The following is a 20,588-nucleotide window of genomic DNA, read 5'->3' as shown; positions in this document are numbered from 1 at the left end:
GCTTTCATATGTGTGTGTCACATACATTGTGATACATATTTCACAAATTTTAGAATCGCTTCAATTCAATGTAATGGTTGAGCTGCAAAAAGTAAAAGTGTCCACTGTGGCTAAAAAGCAAATGGCAGAGAAAAGTCTTAAAACAGAATATTATTTGCCCCCACGCCCATCCCAATTAATCTCTGTATTCCTGCTTCCATTTCAGCAATTATTTAAACATTATGGTTTAAAAACCTCATAATTAAGATAGACATTGTACACTGTTAGTTACTGTATTAGTACAACACAATGTAAATGCCATAAATATAAGTGTAATAAATCCTCCCTCGTGGCGGTTATCATGCTGCTCAGTAATTGTGTAGTCGTAGTTTTCCACATTTTTATTATGAATGAATCTATTCAATAGCTCTAAAAAAAAACATCGCAGCAAAAATTAACTCACTTTCCCAGAATGCCTCTGTGAAAAGCAGCGGCAGCGGAAGCGGGGTAGTTCGTTGCTCGGGAACAGTTTTCCGCGCTGCTGTTTGTATTATGAGTGTCTGTGGGTGTGTGTGTGTGCCGCTCACTCAGCTGCGTTTAACGGATTATAAGTTAGCTGCAGAGCGATAACATGCCTGCTAACGTCTCTGACTGTGCTTTGGCCTGGCTGTTAGTTACAGTCCATGCTTACTGAGCTGAGGGATGAAGAGCAGAAAGCAGAGGTCCGCCAGAACTGCAGGCAGCAAAAAGAAAGGTAAACTCAGTTTAGCTAGCCGTTAGCTACTGTAATGTTACCGACAGCTGTCAGCCTCAGATTAGCCTCAAATGTTTACTTACTTATTAGTTACATTTCTCTATGTACTGTCTGTTTTGTATGCACTGTCTTTCGGTTTGTTTCGCCGGTCTTCACAAATCTCTTTTGTTTGTTTACGTGTAGCTCTAGCAGTCAACTTTATGCAACCTTTGTTTGTGGTTTTGTCAAAATATGCTAAAGCTAAAGGCAAAGTATACAATCTCTCTTTAAAACGGGCGCCTTCAATCGGTTTCTGTTTTATTCCTTTTTCGTTTTTGTGGTGTTTATGCATAAACAAGACTGTATTGATTTCATAAGAGATACCAAAATACTTGCTAATACATGGCAAGTTGGTGTAAGATTAAAGTACGCCTGTTTAGGCTGCTGCTGGTGGTGTAAGGCTGTGGGGATATTGTTTTGGCACACTTTGAACCCCTTAGTATGTATTTACTGAGAACTGTTTAAAAAACAAAACACAGCCTTCCTTTGTAATGTTGCTGGCCATGTCCATCCCTTTACTGAACATTGTATCCATTTTTTGATGGGTACAATGTCACAAAGCTCAAATTGTCTAATGTTGGTTTCTTGAAAATGGCAAAGAGTTCATTGTACGTAACTAGCCTTCACAGTCATTAGATCTCAATCTAATAGAGCAATGGGCGATATTAAAAGAACTTATAAAATATCCATTGAACGTATAAGCATTGGTGTTTTTTGCTGTAAATTTATTTAGGTCTGGTTTAAATCTCTGTGGATCTATGTTGTAACATACGACCTAACTGAAAGCCCCATATAACCAGTTATATCCCGCTGAAGTTAGAACAGTATTGTCAGTGTGATTTTTAGTTTGGGTTAAAGTAACTTTGACAGTAAAATTTTCCCTCTTTAACCTAATATTTTTCATTCGTTTAAAGAAAAACATTAGGTAAAATCTTTCAGTACATGTTTTTCTTTCTAGAGGAAGGCTTGATATAATTTGTCATATCCAATCTGTTATATTTGTCCAATGTTTTTCAAGGCAATAAAAGAAAATATAGGTAAACTGAACATCCCATTCTTTTTATTACTTTCTTTGTGTTTCCACTTTATCTCTTGCAGTCCCCAGTGATGTGTCCCCATCCACTAGTCTCCCACCTCTGGTCGAGGGCCAGCTCAGATGCTTCCTGAAGGTGACCATAGGCCGAGTTTTATGGACAGTTCACAAGCCACCATCTGCAACGTTCATCAGGCTGCGCTGGTGGGGAGAGTCGTCCGACGGTACACATTTCTTTCCCAGAGATGGATCACAGCTGGCACAGAAAACTATCAAGACCACAGCTCGCTTCCCCATCCGCTGTGGCCCAAAACAGTTCACCTCTTACCTTACAGGTAGTTAGGAGAGGTTGATGCTCTTGAGTTTGCTATGCTGCTTCGATTTCCTTTTAATCTCCATTATGCTGTTCATCAACAGATATGGGCTCTTTGGTGCTGGAAGCCCTAACTAAACCAGATCATCTGCCAGTTGCACGAGCTCAGGTCACTGGCATCTCCCGCCTGTCACTATCACAGTCAATCAGTGGATTTTACACTCTTGTATCTCCAACGTCTGAAAAGCTGGGAGAGCTACAGGTGAGTGTAGACTTAAAATCATATTTACTTGCCAAGTGCTTATTTGGATCTGAGTATTATTGGCTGTATTGAAATTGGGCTTTGCTCACTCAGTTTGTGACATTGAGGACAGTCCACATCTAAGCTTTTTCTTACACCCCTCATCAGGTAGCTCTTAGTTTGGAGCCACTGACAGAAGCTTATGACAGCAGCGGCTCCGGTCCCCACACAGACCTCAGCACCGAGCGACGACAAGTCACCCCAATGACCGTGCCCTCACAGCACAGGTTGCTTTCAGCCAACAACGGGAAAGAATCAGCCGAGAGCAGTGGCGGAAACACACCAAGGTTTAGAGTTGAATTCAAACACCTGCACAGCATCTCATATCTTGGCATACGCAGTGCCATTTTTAAATCAGAGGACAGTGATCTTACTTTATTCGTTGCTATAATATTTTCAGAGGGAAGGACCACTTATATTTCCAAAATGCACAGAGGGACGAAGAAGAGACGCTTGAAAATCAGATGCCAACAACAAACAGATCTCAGAACAGTCAAACAGCTGTGAATCCTTTAAATCAACCAACTAATGATATCATTTCAGGTTTGTTTAAGCATCCATGCATTATCAGTTTGCAGAAACGCATATCTATATTTTGAAATTTTATTTCTTTCATCTCAGTTATTCTCGACCGTGGAAACAAACTCAGAAATGCAATGGTTATATCAGCTTTGAAATCTGACACCGATAGTGCGGCGGCTCTGAAAGATACTCCACTGCTTCTACCAAAGGATAACATCCAACCTCTGCCAAAGTTAGTGTTGAAAAAAAATAGTGCTTCCTCTCTCTTACCAATTCACTTTCTGTAAGACTTTCTTCTTTTCTTTGCAGGCCCTTGTCTTCTCCTTCTGGGATGTTTCTTGAAAATATCCTTCACACTGATTTAACTCTGAAGCACTCTGATGATGTCACTGTAATCTCAGACAGTGGCTTGGACGGACCTGCTGACATAGACAACAGAGCTGTGGATCTGGTACTTGGCAGGTATCCATGTTTGAATTTATATCCAGATGCAGATGTACGATGTTGTATTTTTACTTAAAGTTTTCCCTTTTTTTCTCTTTTCTTTAAAGCTCTACTTCTGCTTTTCCTCTCTGGGATGGACAAGGCCCCTGCCCTGATTCTCTTTCTGGTCATAGCAGTGTCTGTAGCGATAGCGAGCTCAATGATCCACAGTATGATCAGAGCTTGCTGGAAAATTTGTTCTACAAAACTCCTGTAACTAGATGACTTTTATATGTTTGTTTTTTTAAATTTTGGTAAAGTAAGCTTTGTCAGTTTAACAGATTTTCTAGTATAACTGTCATTCTTTCAGATTACAGGTACCACATTAGCTGACACTGAGGAGGAGTGCCAAGGGATCGTGTCTTCAAGTAAAAATCAGGCAAAAAAGCTGACTGAGTCTGCACCCAAGATTAGTGAAGGGTGAGGGCCTTTACGTATTCTTTTTAAGTCAGAGCTAGAGCTTCTTTCAGAGGCTCAGGTTGTTCTTAGATGCATGAAATGGTTGGGAACTGTGTTTTTCTGTGTCCAGCCACAATTCAGAGAATCAGCGGTCAGGAGATGGTGGGAATATCCATTTTCTCCTGAGTGCAGAGCAGCTGACTTTGCTGAGTTCGGTGCGGCTGGCAAGAGTGACGATTGAGTCTCTGACTGTACCAGCTGGCAGCTCACCCACAACACCCAGAAAAACCTCAAATAAAGGAAAACCACTTCGGCCATTAATTGCCAGGAAATGGTTAGGAAAACATTTAAAATCTTGTTGATCATAATGCTAATAATAATTATAACGATAATAATAATAATAATGATGATGATGCAAATCACTGACTTTGTTATAAAAAATACAAACTTTTAGGGACAAAACCGTATGTCATTTTCTTCTTTTAGTACATATTTTGTTGAGTATTCGTTCCCAGTGACTTCAAATCGACATGATCGCAGTAAGGCAAGCCGAGATGGGGAAGTGACCAGAGTTGTTTCCAGTAAAGTCACAGGAAGAGGTATGACCATTGAGAATCTGCTTTAATGAAATCATCCCAAGTGAAAAGTGCTGCTTGTGGTGCTTCAGGTTTGTGACTGACAAACATTATGTTTTTTAGTGGTGAACTTCCATCATCTCTCTGTGTTTCCTGTCAACTTCAGTACAGCCACAGTTGAACAGTGGTGGAGAACTGATCTGATTTTCAAGATTTACTCACGAAAGAGTGACCAAAGGAAAGTAAGTATCTTCAGGCTGACTATTAGTAATTTGATTTTGTTGAAATTTGTCAATTATTTCATGATATGTGAGCTACTGTTTTTCTTAACAAAGGCTTTACGTTATGATTATTTTTAATTAACTGGTTGTTTTGAAGTTAAAATATTTTTGACATACACATTTTCAGACAATAACACAAGTGTGATTAAAATATTGAAGAGTCTGTTATTGTATTTCTAACATGTTCTACAAACACATGGCTGTGATTCCATTAAATATAAAAAAAGATCATTGCTGTTTTCTTTTAAATGCTTGGGTGTACTATGTGTTAAATCACTATATCCTGTGTTGCAGCCTGTTGCCATTGGTAAGGCAATTCATCCATTGCGCAGTCTGCTGCAGAACGAGCAGCTGAGTCAGTCTGTCGTGTTGCCTGTTCAGAGAGAAGGCAACAGTGAAACATGGGAGTTTGGACCTCTCAAGGCAATATATTTTCATTGGCTTGCTTCTTTTACTCAGGAAGTAATGTTTGGAAGCAACTGTCACAGAAGTAATGTTGATGTGTTTTGCAGGTTTCACTAGAACTTGGAGCACACAGTAAAGGTTTCTCCTCTGAAAAAAGTAAAAGCAAGGTGACTTGGAGAGACATGTCACCGTCACAAAGTCCTGAGAGACAGGTGAGCCTCAGAACCCAGCATGCTACCAATGGCAGAGAGGAGTTACCGGCTAGTTCTTTTGAAGAAGCCAGGCTGAATGTTTGGACACCTCAGAGACCCTCCAGGGAACCTGCTCCTATTTCCGGCTATCAAACATCTCCCCCTAAATCGTGGCAGCAGGTGGAGGAGGAACCTGAGGCCCTGCTGCATGCCTTACTCATGGTACCAGATGGGAAGAACTTCAACTGTGGGCCTCTGCAGGCTCCGAATGTTTATTTGAACTGTAAACTGTTTTGGTGTGATGAGCCGGCAAGATCTGTTGTCAGCTGGGGTCAGCCAAACCCTACGTTTAACTTTGTTCAGGTAAGTGCTGCAGGTCCATTATTCTCACCACATTTAAAGTTTGCTGCCTGGCTTTGTACGTCATTGGAATGATCTTATTTATGAAGGGAAATTACTATAATGTTTTTGCAAACTGAATCCACAAAACAAAAGACATAAAACTTACTTTTTCTCTTAAGTCTTTTTTCTGGATCTACAAAGAGTTTGCACAAAGCTGTTTTTTGTAATAAAGGAGTATATGGGAGCATTATGAGTTTTTTATTTTTGACTGTTGTTTTAAAAGCTTTACATATTGTTACATGGTTTTTTTAATATTTTATTTATGTACGTGATACTGTGCTATTCTACAAGAAACTAGTAGTAAAATTAACATAAGAATAAATTAGCATAAACTAGCATTAGAAATTATTCTGTGGCTTCACAGAGTAGTGGTTTATCTGTTTGTCTATCATGGGAAAAATCCCTGGTTGGAGACCAGGAGGAGAAACAAATCCTCTTGGGGTTCCTTCAGTAAAGGCATCTGACATAAAAATCAATGCATACATTAGTCTGTTTTACCTGGCAGGCGTTTTGTTTATTTGTTTATTCCAGAAGCTACCAGATTTGGAAGCTGTTTGTTGAATCAATTAAAACTACATGGATGCAACAAACAGACACTTCAGAATTAGTGAAAAGTAAATGTAGATTAATTAAATGTAGTAATAATAATATAATTATTATTATAATATTATAATTATAATTATTACTTATTATTACTATTATTATTATCTTTAAAACTGTTTTATGTTCCAGGCTTTAATCCTTTTTTTTAGTCTGGCATTTTTAGTTGTCGGGATCATTGATGATTTCTCAGTGCCTGCAGCTTGATCTAAATACACTCTTTACATTTCTCTGTTTTAGGTGACACCTGTGGCCTTAACAGCTAAGCTGCTGGAGAGGATGAAGAATAATATGATGGTCATAGAAGTGTGGCAGAAGACTAGAAGCTCAGGGCAGGATCGACTCCTTGGCCTAGTTAAATTGCCTCTTCATCAGTTCTACATGTCATTCAGGTAAGATAGGTAAACAATAATATAGGATAATTATGAAATATTACAGTTGCTAGCTGGTCAGCTGACCATTTATTTGTTTGCAAAAAGTATCTCTGAGTTTTTGACTGAAGGAATTAGTTAAATGTGAATGCTACACCATTTGTGCCTGGGAATTATATTTTGATGTTTAGTTTTTTTGACTGTTCATATACCAACGCTTTGAGAACGTTATCCACTGATTAACAATTGTAATTGTTATTTAGCTGACAGTCCTATAAATTGGAATCACAATAATAATATCTGAGAGGGAAGAGCAGTGAAAACTTTTAGTATCCCAGGTTTACATACACCAAGAATGTATTGTAAAAGGCAGTTACCCTACATTCTAGTCACTAAGTGGATTCCTAAAATATATGACAAAGTATAGAACATACTAACATGTTTACTAAAATATGTCTGTCCCCTTCAGGGATCCAAAGATCACCCACCTCCTCCTGCAGGCGCAGTACCCTGTTTTAGGGGTGGACTGCTACATGCCTGTCATTGATGTGTTCTCAGGGAGCTGTAAAGGAAACCTCAGGGTTGTTTTGGCTATGGGCCAATCAGAGCAGATCGTTTCCCTCCAGCGTACGAGAGATGAAGAATATGACTCGTTGCCTCATCTTGTGAGACCAGTTCATCTGCTTGATCACCATCCACATTCACAAACAAAGGTTGGTGTTACCATTGGCTGCATAATACTTGTCAAATAGATTAGTCTGGCAGTTTTTTTTATTTTATTTTAATAGAAAGTATAGAGAAAATTCCACTTTAAATATGTGCTGGCACACAATACAGACCAAAATATAAATATAAATAAATCTGCACAATTTACATTTGTCCCTATTGAGTTTTTATGGAAACTCGCTGCAATGCTTTTTTGTTGTTGTTGTTTTTTGTTAATTTAGATCCTTAAAACCTCACAACTCATGAATGTGACTTGGTAGAATAAATATTCATGAAAACGTTAACACCAAACTTCAACACAACTTGTTTGTTCCCTTTCTTTCTCTAATGTGTTGGTATGAAAACAAACAAACATTAACTGCTCTGCTCCCTCAGGTGACTGCAGCACATGTAGAATCTATGAGAGAGCATGTTTTTGTGGTAAGGGTGGAGAGGGTCAGTGGGATGACTCCTCTGCAGTCCACAGTGTGGGGTGAGGCAGACTGCTACATCCAGTACAGCTTCCCCTGTCAGGAGGGCAACTCTGCTGCAGACATGGACCAAAACCTCATAGAGAGCAGTAAGGCCACCTAATCATTTCAAATCTTCATCATAAGATGTTTCTATTCCCTCTGAATCATTCCAAGCTTAATCACATCCCAACAGCTGTGAACCTGAAACCATTTCGTACCACCACAACGCTCTGTGTTCCTGACCCGGTGTTTGGTCACACAGAGACTCATGTGCTCCTGGCTCCTGAAGGAGTTCCTGTCCAGAGGCTGCTACTCAGCTCTCTCTCAAGTCAAGGTCTCAGCAGCGGTGGAGGCATCCAGTTTGAAGTGTGGTGCAGGTTTGTGGATGCTGTTATGTCATCCATGTATCATTTAAACTTTAATAAAATAATGAAATGATGTTTACCACAGTTAAAATGCTGATTATAAGCCTAATATTTTTACCCCAGGAATGGTAATGTTTTGGTTTCCTGTTTTAGCTGAAGTGCCCTCTGTAAAAATAGGTTTTAAACTTTACTTAAAGTTTCATTAGGTACAAGGAGCACAGAAAACTTTACTTCCTTGGCAGCTTTTGTAAATTTTGTTTCATTACATAAATCTAGTGCATTTTGTATGTTTTTAATCAGTGAGTATCACACTGTATCCTGTTAAGGAAAATACTTTATTTCTAAATGCTCAGTTGTGCATACGGTAATGATATACAGGTCTGCAGAATTACTCTTTAGTGTCTTTAGTGAAGTGATTCTCAAGCTGCATGTGTGTGTACAGACAACCAGGTGTAGTGGGGGCATGCCAGACAGAATTTTGAGATCCACTAACTTAAATCAGAATTTATGTGAAAGTAATCAGTCTTAATTGTAACTGGCTCAACTTGTTTTCTTTTTGTGATCAATATAATGTCTCTCTGTAGATATTACTATCCAAATGTGAGAGATCAGCTCGTGGCCAGAGGAATGCTTCCACTGTCCAAGCTGTGTGCCATGGTTACCATGCAGAGGCAAACTCCTGATGAGGCTCAGATGTTCTCTCTGCCCCTGATTCCCAGGACAGAGAGTCCCACAGTACACCAACCTCAGCCTTCAGGTATACACACATAATTATGCACGCATGCTAATAGGAATATATAGATACAGGCCGTATCTGAATGTTATTGCTTTTGTTTTTGTAGGACTGTTAGATGTTTGCATTCGATACAAGCACAGGCCTGTGAGACCTGAAGGACACACTGGAAGAGGAGCTGCCTCTCGAGTTGTGACACTCGTGGTTCAAGTGCACAGAGCATGTGGTCTGAAGGCTGCCGCAAGGTACATCACTATTACTGACCTCTGGACAATTTGCCTTTTTTATTTCATCTATGTATGATAAAGCTCATTAATTAGAACAGATTTTCTGTACACCTGCTCACTTTGATAAAAATATTTGGGTTAGGATGTAGGATTAAGAGCTGATGATGTGCACCAAATCTACAGTTGTTGAGACTCTGCTGTTTTATTTTTGTTCATTCTGAGATTGGTGGCAAATTTCATCTGATCAAAATAAAAGTATTCGCTCATTTCTTCTTTATGTGTATTGAAACCATAATGCCCAAATTAGTATTTAGAAATACTGCCTCTGCTATTTCAGGATATTATCAGAACAAGATGAGAGGTTCAGCTACTTTGTCGGCGTTGGTTTGAACACTTTCATCACAGTCCAGCTTTCTTTCTTGCCCGAGAGTGAAAGGAGGTGCACCCGCACAGCAGCAAAGGCTTTCTGCCCCGAGTTCGACCACCACATGGAGGTGTCCTGTGATCTGCTTGCTCAGACCAGCAGCGGAGAAACCTTCAGCCTTGCTGAGCAGCTGGAACAGGCTTCTGCTGTCTTCACTGTGTGGAACCGAGACAATCGTAAAAGTTTAAGTGAGCTCAGTGCACTCTTTGTGAAATGAGGTTACTCTTACATTTAACTTGCCTAAAGTATATTATGTTACAGTTTTCTGATTATGTTTAACTTGAGACCATTAATCATTTATTTTACTTTTTATTTATCTTTTCTTTACCCATCAGTGGAGCCTTAAAGAAATTGTCATAGTTTTTTTTTTTAATATTATATCATATACACCCGTGCAATAACTGACTGATCTAGATATTAAGAATCGTCATGAATGTTAGCCCTAGTTTGTGAATATTTTTCGTTATACACCATTTAACAGTGAGATAAACATCAATGCGTTGGAAAAGTTTGTAAAAGAGCTGATCCAGGATGGGACATTGGAGGATACCTTTGCTTTTTGGCAGCATAATGTCAAGTTAAAAAACAAACAAACATGTATTTAAAATTTTTGAAACATTATTGTGTAAAAATTTTATTAGCAGTATTTGTTTCTAATATTGTCCTTTTTTTTTTTTTTTTTTTTTCTTTTGTAGGTGTGAACGTTTCCAAATCTAAAGATTTAATGTTGGGGACTGTGAAAATACCTCTGTCTGAGCTCATCAACAAAAGAACAGGTATGTTGGGCTTAAAATAGTTAAAGCAGTTATTTTTTGTTAAGACTTTGTCAGAGTTTTTCTTTTTCCACATATGTAGGTATTTCTGGCTGGTTTGGAGTTTATATAAGTCTTGAAGCAAGTTCTTCTCAGCACCAGCACATCTTGGTCGGAGGCCTAGAGCTTTCCATTAGCTTCGCTCACCACTCTGATAGAGAAAGGGTCATTAAAGCTGCTCAGGGTTTAGGCTGGGAAAATACCCTGACTGACAGTTCCATGATGCAGGATGAAGAAGAACTGTTTGAAGAGAGCATGAGAAAACTCTCGCTGACCTTTACCATGCCTAGAGTGTGGCTACCCATCCACTGTTTGCTGCTACCTGGGCACAGTGAGCTGCTGCGCTCCACCTACTGCTACATCAGGTACAAGTTCTATGACCGAGACGCCTTCTGTTCTCACCTGAAACACCCATCTGCTGATGAAGGCGCAGGGGAAGACAAGGCCACAGTGAGTTTTGAAGGAAGTAGGACTGTTGAACTGAGACGTACGCAGCCTTTAATGTGGTATCTAAGGGAGGAGAAGCTGGAGGTGCAGGTGTGGGTTGCCTTTAAGAAAAATAAAACCAGAAGGCCCAGTGACACAGACCGACTGGTGGGCTCAGCATTCGTCGATCTGTCCTCGCTTGCAAAGACTTCCAAGCAGAAGCTGACGCTAAGTGGTATGAAATAACTGCTCAGCAATGCTTTAGTAAAATCGTCTCCATATTTCAGAGTGTAATAAATTTTGTATTTTCACAGGAGTGTACCCTCTGTTCAGGCGCTCAGCAGCAGATCTACAAGGAGCAGCTCTCAGGGTACACATCACCTTGACAGGCGGTTCAGATCCAGGAGAAATACCTACTGGAGCTGAGACTCAGGTGGACTCTGACAGTCAGGAAGAACTGGTATCAGAGGACATGGAAGAAAGAGATCAAGTCCTTTCTCCATCTACACTCAGAAAATCATCAGCACAGAGCAAACACAAGTATAAATCCTCCAGAGCCACTCCAGACATCTCATCTGTGCAGCACACGGAACAGAGTACAGATGAATCTTTCCCTGTGACAGTCACAGTGGATCGGGCCATGCACCTGAACCTGAAAGGTGTGACCTGATGTCTTGTGCCTTTTTTTTTTCTAAAAAAAAAGAAAGCAAAACAGAAACAAAACGTACAGTTCACTAACAACAACATGTTTGTCTTTTCCATCAGGCTGTCCCCTCGCAGAACGCAGTGAAGGGATGCCATGTTGCTGTGTTTCATACGCCACTGCTGACTCTGCTGAACCAGTGTCCACGGCTGTGATAGCTAACACAGACTCCCCTGTGTGGGACCATCAGCACGAGTGCAGGTTGAATAACTTCACAGACCTCAACTTAAATAACCTACTGATCAAACATCAGGCTAATGTGTTTGTTTCAAATTTCCAGGCTATCAAAGCAGCTCCTGGTTGATCCACAACAATCCCTTGTGTTTAAAGTCTGGCATAAAGGAGGTACAGGAGCTGTTTCACCCCGTTGTTTGTGTTGCTTTAATGTTTTTGAAGGATTAATTTATTCATTTTCATTTTGCTTCCATAGAGCTGGACAGGGTGATTGGATTTGCCTCTGTAGACCTGTCCCCTTTAGTCTGTGGCTTCCCATCAGTGTGCGGTTGGTACAACATCACAGACTTTGGCGGCCAGTGTCACGGCCAGCTTAAAGTGTCCATCACTCCACTGAAGGGGGTCCAAGATTTACGCTGGCAGAGACTATCTGTGAGTGAAGAAGCTGCCAAAAACTCATTGGTGAGAGAACTCAGACTGCTTGAACAGATTTTTTTACTCTTGATGGCTTTCTCAAAATTTGAAACAAACCAGAAGGTGTTTGTCTGGCAGGGTTTGTTCCAGGCCTTTCCTCTCAGCTACCAGACTACAGCCACATACAGCAGCTTTCCCTCTCACATCAGCAGGTTCCCTGAGCAGAAGATCTCATCACCCGACCACACGGACAGGCTGTTCTCTGAAAGGTTTTTATTCACACCATGGTTGTGCCGATCATCTGTTAGAATATTTGCAGCCAGTAAGGCAATGGAAGATGTTCATCAGCTGTGTTTCATCATTTTTGTGGTCCTTATTCCTGAGATCCAGTCTCATAAATGTGTATCACTTAGTTTAGACACATTGAGGACTGAAAAACATTAGGGCAGGTTTTTGTATATCTACAGTAAGTAAGTAAGCCTTAAGCCTCCCCTCATTTCTTTGTATTTTGCCATGAAAATCAGAAATATGTGCAGCGATTTGTTGAAACGTATAAATCTGGAAACAAACAATTAAGCATTTAGGCAAAAAAACAGTTTTAACATTGGTGACACAGTTTAGTTTAGTTTCCACTTCTTGTGTAAAATAAAATAATATTTTACAAAAATAAAATTAAAAAAACACTGGTCTCTGAAAATGATATGGACTGAAAATGAGTTTAAAGCAGCCAATGTCCTCCAAAAACCTTCAGAAAGTCTGGAGAACTATTGCACAAGACCACTTCAAAAAATTACAAGTCTGACCCCTTTGGAAACAAAATACAAATAAATGAGTGTAGTGTAAGTACTGTGTATAATACTGTGTTTGTGCAATGGGGATTAATTCGTTTTCCTGTCACAAAATGTCAACAAAACAAAAGAACACAAGCGTCTGCTATCAGATTATTTTAAACATTGGTATTGGCACAGAACTGGTGCTTTGCAGAACCGGTCCTTGCATAGTTTTATTCATTGCCACATGCTACAATATAAAGTCTGCAACTGTATTTATATGTTATTGTAATGACTGCTGCAGGTCCAGTGAGAGTGACCGTCATTCTGAGCACATGGACAATGTACGCCTGTACCATCAAAGTCTGCAGGAGCAAACAGCGTCTCAGTCCTTTCACAGCAGCAGTGCAGGTGACATCAATCCTTCCAGCTCGATCCTGTTCTCAGCACTCAGGTACCAGTTTATGGACACTGCATTGTTTAACCATTTATGACTGATGCAGAGCCTGAGCTTTGTTTCTTTTCTTACAGGAAAAAACTGAGCGAGCTTGACAACATTCAGAAATATTTCAGCCGCAAACTTTCAACTCCTACATTCCCACCTATGCCAGAGCAGGAAAGTCACAATAAACATGAGAAACGGAGGGACTCGGAGTACAGCTCATCTCAGCTTCTACTAAAGTCAAACCAGTTAGTCGGAGAAGTCCACAACATCATCAGTGGTGAGTTCATCCATTTACTGCTAAGGTCCTAGAGGACGTTGTGGTCAACCAGTTAACTGCTGCTCTGGATCAGCACAGCATTCTTGACCACTTTCAATCAGGTTTTTGTAGATTTCATTGAATTGAAACGGCTCTTCTGAGAGTATCACATGACATTTTGAGGCCGAGCAACAGGGGAAACTGTTCTCTGCTGCTCAGGTTGGACCTTACCTCAGTTTTTGATACAGCTGAACGTTTCATTCTGCTTAATAGGCTGAAGTACTAGGTTGGTATATCAGTATCTGGTTGGAGGGATTCTCTTCATACCTGTCTGACAGATCATTTTCTGTAGCTACTTCAAAGCACAGATCTCCCCTTATCCAGTTCATTTTGGTGTACCTCAAGGTTTCTGTTTTGGGGCCTCTGCTGTTTTTATTGTATTTGGTCCCCCTTGGGCACATTCTGTCAACCTTTAAGGGCATCTCTTATCTCTGCTCTGCAGATGATAATTGGTTCTACACCTCATTTCACCCAAATGAAATTTGAAAACTTAGCAGTTTATTGAAGTGCCTAGACACTGTTAAACAGTGGATGGCAGGCAGTTCTCTTCAGCTAAATCAAGAGAAAAATGAAATAATTAGAACCTCTTGGTTCTTTGGCAAACTTGGAGAGCTTTTCACAGACAGACACCAGGTTATACCAGAGGGCTTTCACTAACATATGTCTATGGCAGGCCCCTGAGGTTCTGTGACCAGGGCCTGCTGATGGTGCCCAATACTAAGCTGAAAACAAAAGGAGACAGATTCTTCTGTTTAGTGGCCCACAGACTCAAGACTTAAGATCGGTGGACTCTTTTAAAAGCCAGTTAAAAACAAAACTTTTTAAATCTGCTTTTTATTAATTTCTCTTGTTTTGCTTTTTTATGCATAGTTGGCAGAGTTGGTAGAGCAGGTCACCTCCTAACCAGAAGGTTGGTGGTTCGGTCCTAGTATGCTCCAGTCTAGAGCAGGGCGATATGGCCAAAAATATTTATCACGATATATATTTGAAAATTTGCGATAACGATATAACCGACGATATAATTGATGCGAGACAAAATACAACTCCACAACATTACTAGCGCAAAAAGACAACCTTCCATTTATTTTCACTTAAACAAGAAGCTGGTTTTTATGTACATTAAAGCTTTATAAAAATGTAACAGTGCAAATGCAAATTCCTTGCTGAAAGTTTAACCAAAAGGCATTTCCAGTAGAAATGGGCTGACATATCCTGAGCATAACCATGTATAATATCCACTGAAGTTTAAAAAGAGGTGCTTTGCAACATTAAACTGCAGTGTGCAGTACGCATTTTTCGGACCATAAGGTGCACGGGATTATAAGGCACATTAAGCGAAACAAAGCAGTCAGATAAATCAAACTTTATTAAACTCATTCTTCTTGCTTCCTCCACTTCTGTACCATTGATTCATTAATGTTGAATTCTCTGGCAGCTGCTCTATTCCCATGTTGTTGCAGTATATTAATGACTAACCTCGTATTGTGGATGGATTATCTCAGTTGTTCTCCTGACTGAAGTTTGGTCCGTTTACAGCATCCTGCCATGCGATTGCATTTGTCTCTAACCATGAAAAACCTTCACGTTAACTTTTATAAGTGGAAAAGTGTTAGTGTTCGTCCTCCAGCTTCACTGTTTATGTTATGCTAACATAGCTGTGTCGCTAGCGATCACGTAGCACATCATTATATACCAGCTAGCCCAACTTCAGTAACCCTACAAACGTCACTGCTGTTTAGTTTCCTGTCTTCATTTATGTTGGAAGTGATAGCAGAGCTGTACGTTTGATTTTTTTCAGAAATCTCTCAGTCAGAACATGCAATATCATGCTTAGGTAACTAGCGAAACTAGCGAGCTAACTTCCGCTAGCTTCCTGCTAACTTCTAACTCCGTTAAATGTAATAACTTTTGTTTTCATGGATGCCTGGAAGTTAAACTTTATAGTTACACCTGGTAAAGCAGCAATGCTGATCGTTTTATTAAAGATGAAAGAATTTAGACAGTTTTTAACTCTAAGTGATGCTGCAGTGTTGTTTGACCTGAAGTATACGGAGTTTAGGACCCAGATTACTCCCAGATTTAAGAGCATCTTAGTCCGACAAATACGACAATAACAACGGCCGCTTGCATGTTCTGCAAAAAAATGTGCTTTGTTGTGTATCTGACGGACAAACACCAAACCAGTTCCACATCACGGAAGTTGCACCATTTTTACAAACCAATTCTGGTTCATCTGTTTCACTCAACAATCGGCCATGTGCGTATGAAAACAAAGGCACTGCGCATGCGCGTTTTACTCCCATTCTATCGCGATATTTCATTTTCCTATCGTTGCCTAACATTATACCGGTATTACCGTGAACGGTATAATATGGCCCAGCCCTACTCCAGTCTGCATGCCAAATAACCTTAGGCAAGATGCTAACCCCAGCTTGCTCTCCAATGCATCCATCGGAGTGTGGATGTGTGTATGAATGTTAGTTAGACAGAACTAAAAAACTTAAGAAAAGAGAAAAGTGCTTGTGTGATTGGGTGAATGAACGAGTTGTGTAAAGCGCTTTGAGTGCTCAGAATAGAAAAGCCCTATATAAGAACCAGTCCATTTATTATAATAATAATAATAATAATAATAATGGATTGCATTTATATAGCACTTTTCGGGCCCTCAAAGCGCTTTACAATTCCACTATTCATTCACTCTCACATTCACACACTGGTGGAGGCAGCTACAGTTGTAGTCACAGCTGCCCTGGGGCAGACTGACAGTCTTCTGCTGCTTGTTATTTAAATGAGCTCATTGTACAGTTTTTCTCATATCCCATTATATTTATTTTATATGCAAATTACATTTATGTTATTAACTTCTTCTGTGTGAGCCAGACAAAACTAAAAAGATTCAGCTTTGGGTTTAGACACATGTTGCATGCATGTGTGTTTCTCAAACCCTTCAAACTTTGTCTGTCTCTTTACACAGGTCTACAACGACACCGCTTGGAAACAATTCCTTCAAACCCACAGAGTAGCTCAACAGTGTCACCTGTTGGAGACAGCAATACACAAGCAATCACTGAGAGATCGTCCAGTCCTCACAGAGTTTCACATTGTTCCCCAGAAGTCACGTCTCCTCTGTCATTTACACCAGCAGAAGTGTCTGAGGACCTCACAGACTCTGAGCCTGAGGAAGAAAAGGACAGACGAAGTGGCAAGGCTAAAATGACTGAGAGTGATGAAGAAGAAACAGGTTGCAGAGAGGAAGAGGACGATGATGTGGATGAGCAGACAGATGAGGATTATGAGGAGGTTGTAGTGAAGCTGAGGCCTTTAAATGAGGTGACCTCATTAACAGACAAAACCAGTCCCTGGACCAGCATCTTGTCAGATCCTGAATTGGCCTCTCTGGAGAGCCTGGAGGGACCAGAGCACCTGGACCTGAGTGAAGATGAGGGCAAGAAGGAACTGCTGGTAGATATGGAATCGGGTCACCCCAGTGGGAAGCACAGGGAAGAGGAAAGTGAAGACGACTGCAGCTTAAATGGTTCCACAGGAGATGCTTCAGATCTGGAGAGAGGTGATGAAACGTCGCAACATGCTGGAGGTGAAAGACAACAACAAGAACTAAACAGCCCTAACAAGAGGTCACATGACACAGATTCATCACCAGCCAAACAGCACACCACAGACACCCACAGTGTTTCCGCCTCCTCAGACGAGCCACACCTCCAACGGTATCTTTAAATGTGTTTCATGATTCATTTGTGGCCGTTAGGTTATGCTGTTGGTTTTTGCTTTTCTGAGCCAGTTCAAATCAGTGATTCATTATAAAACTTGTGTTAGGTGTGTAAATGCTTCATCTTGTGTGGCGTCTTTAGGGTTTTATTTCAACATTCATCTCAACAATCTAGACATAAGGAGACTGACAGGTGGAAGTGCGAAAACGTTCCTGCTGAGCAGGCTGAACATAAACTCACACACACTAAATCCCATGTGGTTGCTCACAGTCTGTGTAATAATGAATAATAATAATGGATTAGATTTATATAGCACTTTTCAAGGCACTCAAAGCGCTTTACAATTCCACTATTCATTCACTCTCACATTCACACACTCATGGAGGCAAGCTACAGTTGTAACCACAGCTGCCCTGGGGCAGACTGACAGAAGCGAGGCTGCCATATCGCGCCATCGGCCCCTCTGGCCATCACCAGTAGGCGGTAGGTGAAGTGTCTTGCCCAAGGACACAACGACCAGGACTGAGAGCCCGGGGATCGAACCGGCAACCTTCAGATGCGCTTCCCCTTAATATAGTTTTCCCGTGGAGGTCAAACAGATATTTTTTTTGTTTTGTTTTTCTGAACATTTACTTTCATGTTTTTGGGGAGTGTTTAAACACAGTTCCCCTCCTCTTCAGTTGTAACTGCCTCAAAACACACTGAGAACGTGTTTTCTTTAACTTTATCCATTAAGCTCTGTTCCTGCAGAGGTTCTAAACTTCTTCCTCCCCTCCCACCAACTGGAGGCGTCGATGAGAGCTATACGTTTAGCACCCACGTTCTCCCAGGCATCCAGCAACCCGGTGAGTGTTTGTCCACGGGCAGTGCTTTTGGCCGTCACGCCTGCTTATATGTTCACTCTCTCCACTCCTGTTACTTTTACAGTGGTGTTAGAGATTAACCTTTACCTTTGATGTATCTGTTCATGTTTGCATAATTTAATGGTTTTGCAAATATACTTGCCCAACCTTCTGTACACACAGTGTTATGAATAATCTTTCGCATGATGTGTGATGTGCGTGATGCCAGACTGACATTCGGTGTAATTTAACACTCAGTTCTGCAGCACTAACAGGTTGACTTTCTCTGATCTCATTCACAGTGTTTGCCCAGCATTTAAATGTTGGGGTTTTTTTGTTTTGTTTTTTAAACCAACAACACATTTTTGTATTTTTGCAAACTTTGGATGTGATTAAGTAAAAAGTATGAATTCTAAAACCACTGATTGGATCTCTCTTCTAATGTAATTGATCATTTTAATGCAATTTAAAACAAACAAAAATAATAAATCAAATACAGCTTTATTGTCAAAAACCATATGTACATTCCATACGCAAGAATTTGAAATTGAAACGGTCCCACGGCCCTCAGTGTACACTAAAACAATATAAAGATAAAAATAAAATAAAAGTCTTATATACAACACAATATAATACTGCAGTACAATACAATAAGATGCTGTCACATGCAAAAAAGAAGAATCAATGGAGATGACTGTCACTCCTGTTTTTTAATTTTACAACTTTTTGAAGAGCACAATAAAACAGAGAAGTTGAGAGTTAGAACTTATTTGGAGAGGTGGTGTGACTGTTGGCACCACCTCTCCTCCCTGCATGATGACGAGACCTTTCAAAAAAACTAGTTCAGGCATGCCATTTGTTGCTGATACATGCAGCTGACAGTCTCACAACATGAAGGCTAACCAAACAAAGGTTTGTTGTGTGTGAATTGTGAGTCATATAATCACAAAAAAAGATTCAGATCAATTAACTTATTTGTCTTCAGCCTCCCCTGCAACTAAGCTGTCTTGGTACACTGTGTGCTAGCAGTTCAGAACTTGTGGGTTTTTTTTTTTTTTGTTTTGTTTTTTTTGTTTGTTTTTTTTTACTTTAACGCTTCATGTTTTCAGGACCAGAACTCATCGGTTCACAGCGCCCCACCTCCCAGAGGCCCTCGGCAGCGTCCCAACATGTCACCGTCATCCATGAAGAAAGAGACGGAGAGAATAGCAAAAATTTTTGCAGCTCACTTTGATGAGACTAATTAGAGACGTTTGGTTTCAGCCTGCAACAATAATCATGTATATTAAATGTAACATGTTGTATTTTTATAAATAAATATTAACCATTTTCACTACTGAAGTTTTTTTTTTGTTGTTGTTTTTGTTTTTTTAAATGTTTTATTGAAGCTGAATGTCTGCAGGCTGGTGGCCACAAGTTTTGGTGATGTAACTGTTTCAGGTTCTCTCTTGAATAAGACAGCTGTGTATGTTAATTTCATGTTTTTGGGTTTCCCATCATGTTGATTTGTTAAAGAAATAAAACATTGAAGTTCAGTTTAAAAATACCATTGCTAGTCCACATCACCTCTTCACCTCATTATAGTAGCTGACATAACAGAAGGGCACCTGTACATATGTGTGGGTATTTATATGAGAAATGTGATACACGTAATTGGCATCAAATAAAAAAAAATGCAAAAATGAGGCATAAGTCAGGATAACTGGGAATATTTATGGAATATGTGGTGGCAGTTAAAGTTGAACGTTTCGTTGATAATAAACAACTATATAAAAGATAAACAAATATGGAAGAGTGGGGAGGTGTGATCTCCAGACTTTAATATTTTCAGATAGTGGTCCTACTGAAATATTAACACACCTACAATTCCTGTAAATAGAGGGTTTAAATACATCATCCTTAAGATGTATGATAGCAGAAACATGAAACCTGAATCGATCTAAAAACAAAAAAACAACCACATATCCATGATACAACACCCAAATGACACTGCAGGGTAGTTTTGGGGATGTAACATAACTCAGTTAAAGTTAATCCTGAACCATTTACTCCTGTACTGAGGATGTTGTGAGGTTCTGTTATACTTTGGGGGGCTTTTTTTTTTTTTTTTTTTGCCATGGTTTGAGTCTTCTTGTCCCTCTTAGAGGAAAATGTCACTGCCAATCAAGAGAAAGTGCAATTTCTATAATAAAAGACTATTATTTCATATTATTTCCCTTCATAGTTATCGATCGTGGCTCAATTTGTAATCACAAGGTTGCCGGTTCGAGCCCCGGCTTGCTGGTGGTGGTCAGAGGGCCCGGTGGCGCCAGTGTCCGGCAGCCTCGCCTCTGTCAGTGCGCCCCAGGGTGGCTGTGGCTACAATGTAGCTTGCCATCACCAG

At 40.1% G+C, this 20,588-nt stretch overlaps 1 protein-coding gene across 1 annotated transcript; it reads left to right on the top strand.

Moving 5' to 3' along the window:
* Window positions 1-125: 125 nt before the first annotated feature.
* On the top strand, window positions 126-20,218 carry c2cd3 (C2 domain containing 3 centriole elongation regulator). Its single transcript, XM_085429216.1, has 33 exons — window positions 126-733; window positions 1,871-2,140; window positions 2,223-2,380; window positions 2,528-2,706; window positions 2,820-2,962; window positions 3,041-3,173; window positions 3,251-3,403; window positions 3,493-3,637; window positions 3,735-3,844; window positions 3,954-4,157; window positions 4,310-4,422; window positions 4,522-4,640; window positions 4,974-5,102; window positions 5,192-5,638; window positions 6,518-6,669; window positions 7,118-7,361; window positions 7,750-7,933; window positions 8,020-8,203; window positions 8,776-8,948; window positions 9,034-9,169; window positions 9,489-9,763; window positions 10,271-10,351; window positions 10,431-11,048; window positions 11,128-11,472; window positions 11,579-11,717; window positions 11,797-11,861; window positions 11,947-12,152; window positions 12,243-12,373; window positions 13,179-13,328; window positions 13,406-13,596; window positions 16,610-17,360; window positions 18,100-18,208; window positions 19,315-20,218. Exons 1-33 carry the CDS (start codon window positions 682-684, stop codon window positions 19,450-19,452), a joined length of 6,627 nt encoding a protein of 2,208 aa, XP_085285342.1. The 5' UTR covers window positions 126-681; the 3' UTR covers window positions 19,453-20,218.
* The last annotated feature ends 370 nt before the right edge of the window (window positions 20,219-20,588 follow it).

The sequence above is a fragment of the Rhamphochromis longiceps genome, linkage group LG14 (assembly GCF_057381845.1).
Source record: "Rhamphochromis longiceps isolate RC_006_pf linkage group LG14, R_longiceps_female_GT1.1, whole genome shotgun sequence".
NCBI lineage: Eukaryota > Metazoa > Chordata > Actinopteri > Cichliformes > Cichlidae > Rhamphochromis > Rhamphochromis longiceps.
Note: the sequence above shows the minus strand (reverse complement) of the source record. Positions and strands in the feature narration are given on the sequence as shown.

What these genes read in the sequence shown, in the direction of transcription:
- c2cd3 (XM_085429216.1), top strand. Translation starts at nt 682, where the DNA reads ATGAAGAGCAGAAAGCAGAGGTCCGCCAGAACTGCAGGCAGCAAAAAG. An exon ending in CCATTAATTGCCAGGAAATG is followed by an intron (nt 4,158 to 4,309) that starts GTTAGGAAAACA and finishes TTCTTCTTTTAG; the next exon opens with TACATATTTTGTTGAGTATT. An exon ending in GGGAGTTTGGACCTCTCAAG is followed by an intron (nt 5,103 to 5,191) that starts GCAATATATTTT and finishes TGTGTTTTGCAG; the next exon opens with GTTTCACTAGAACTTGGAGC.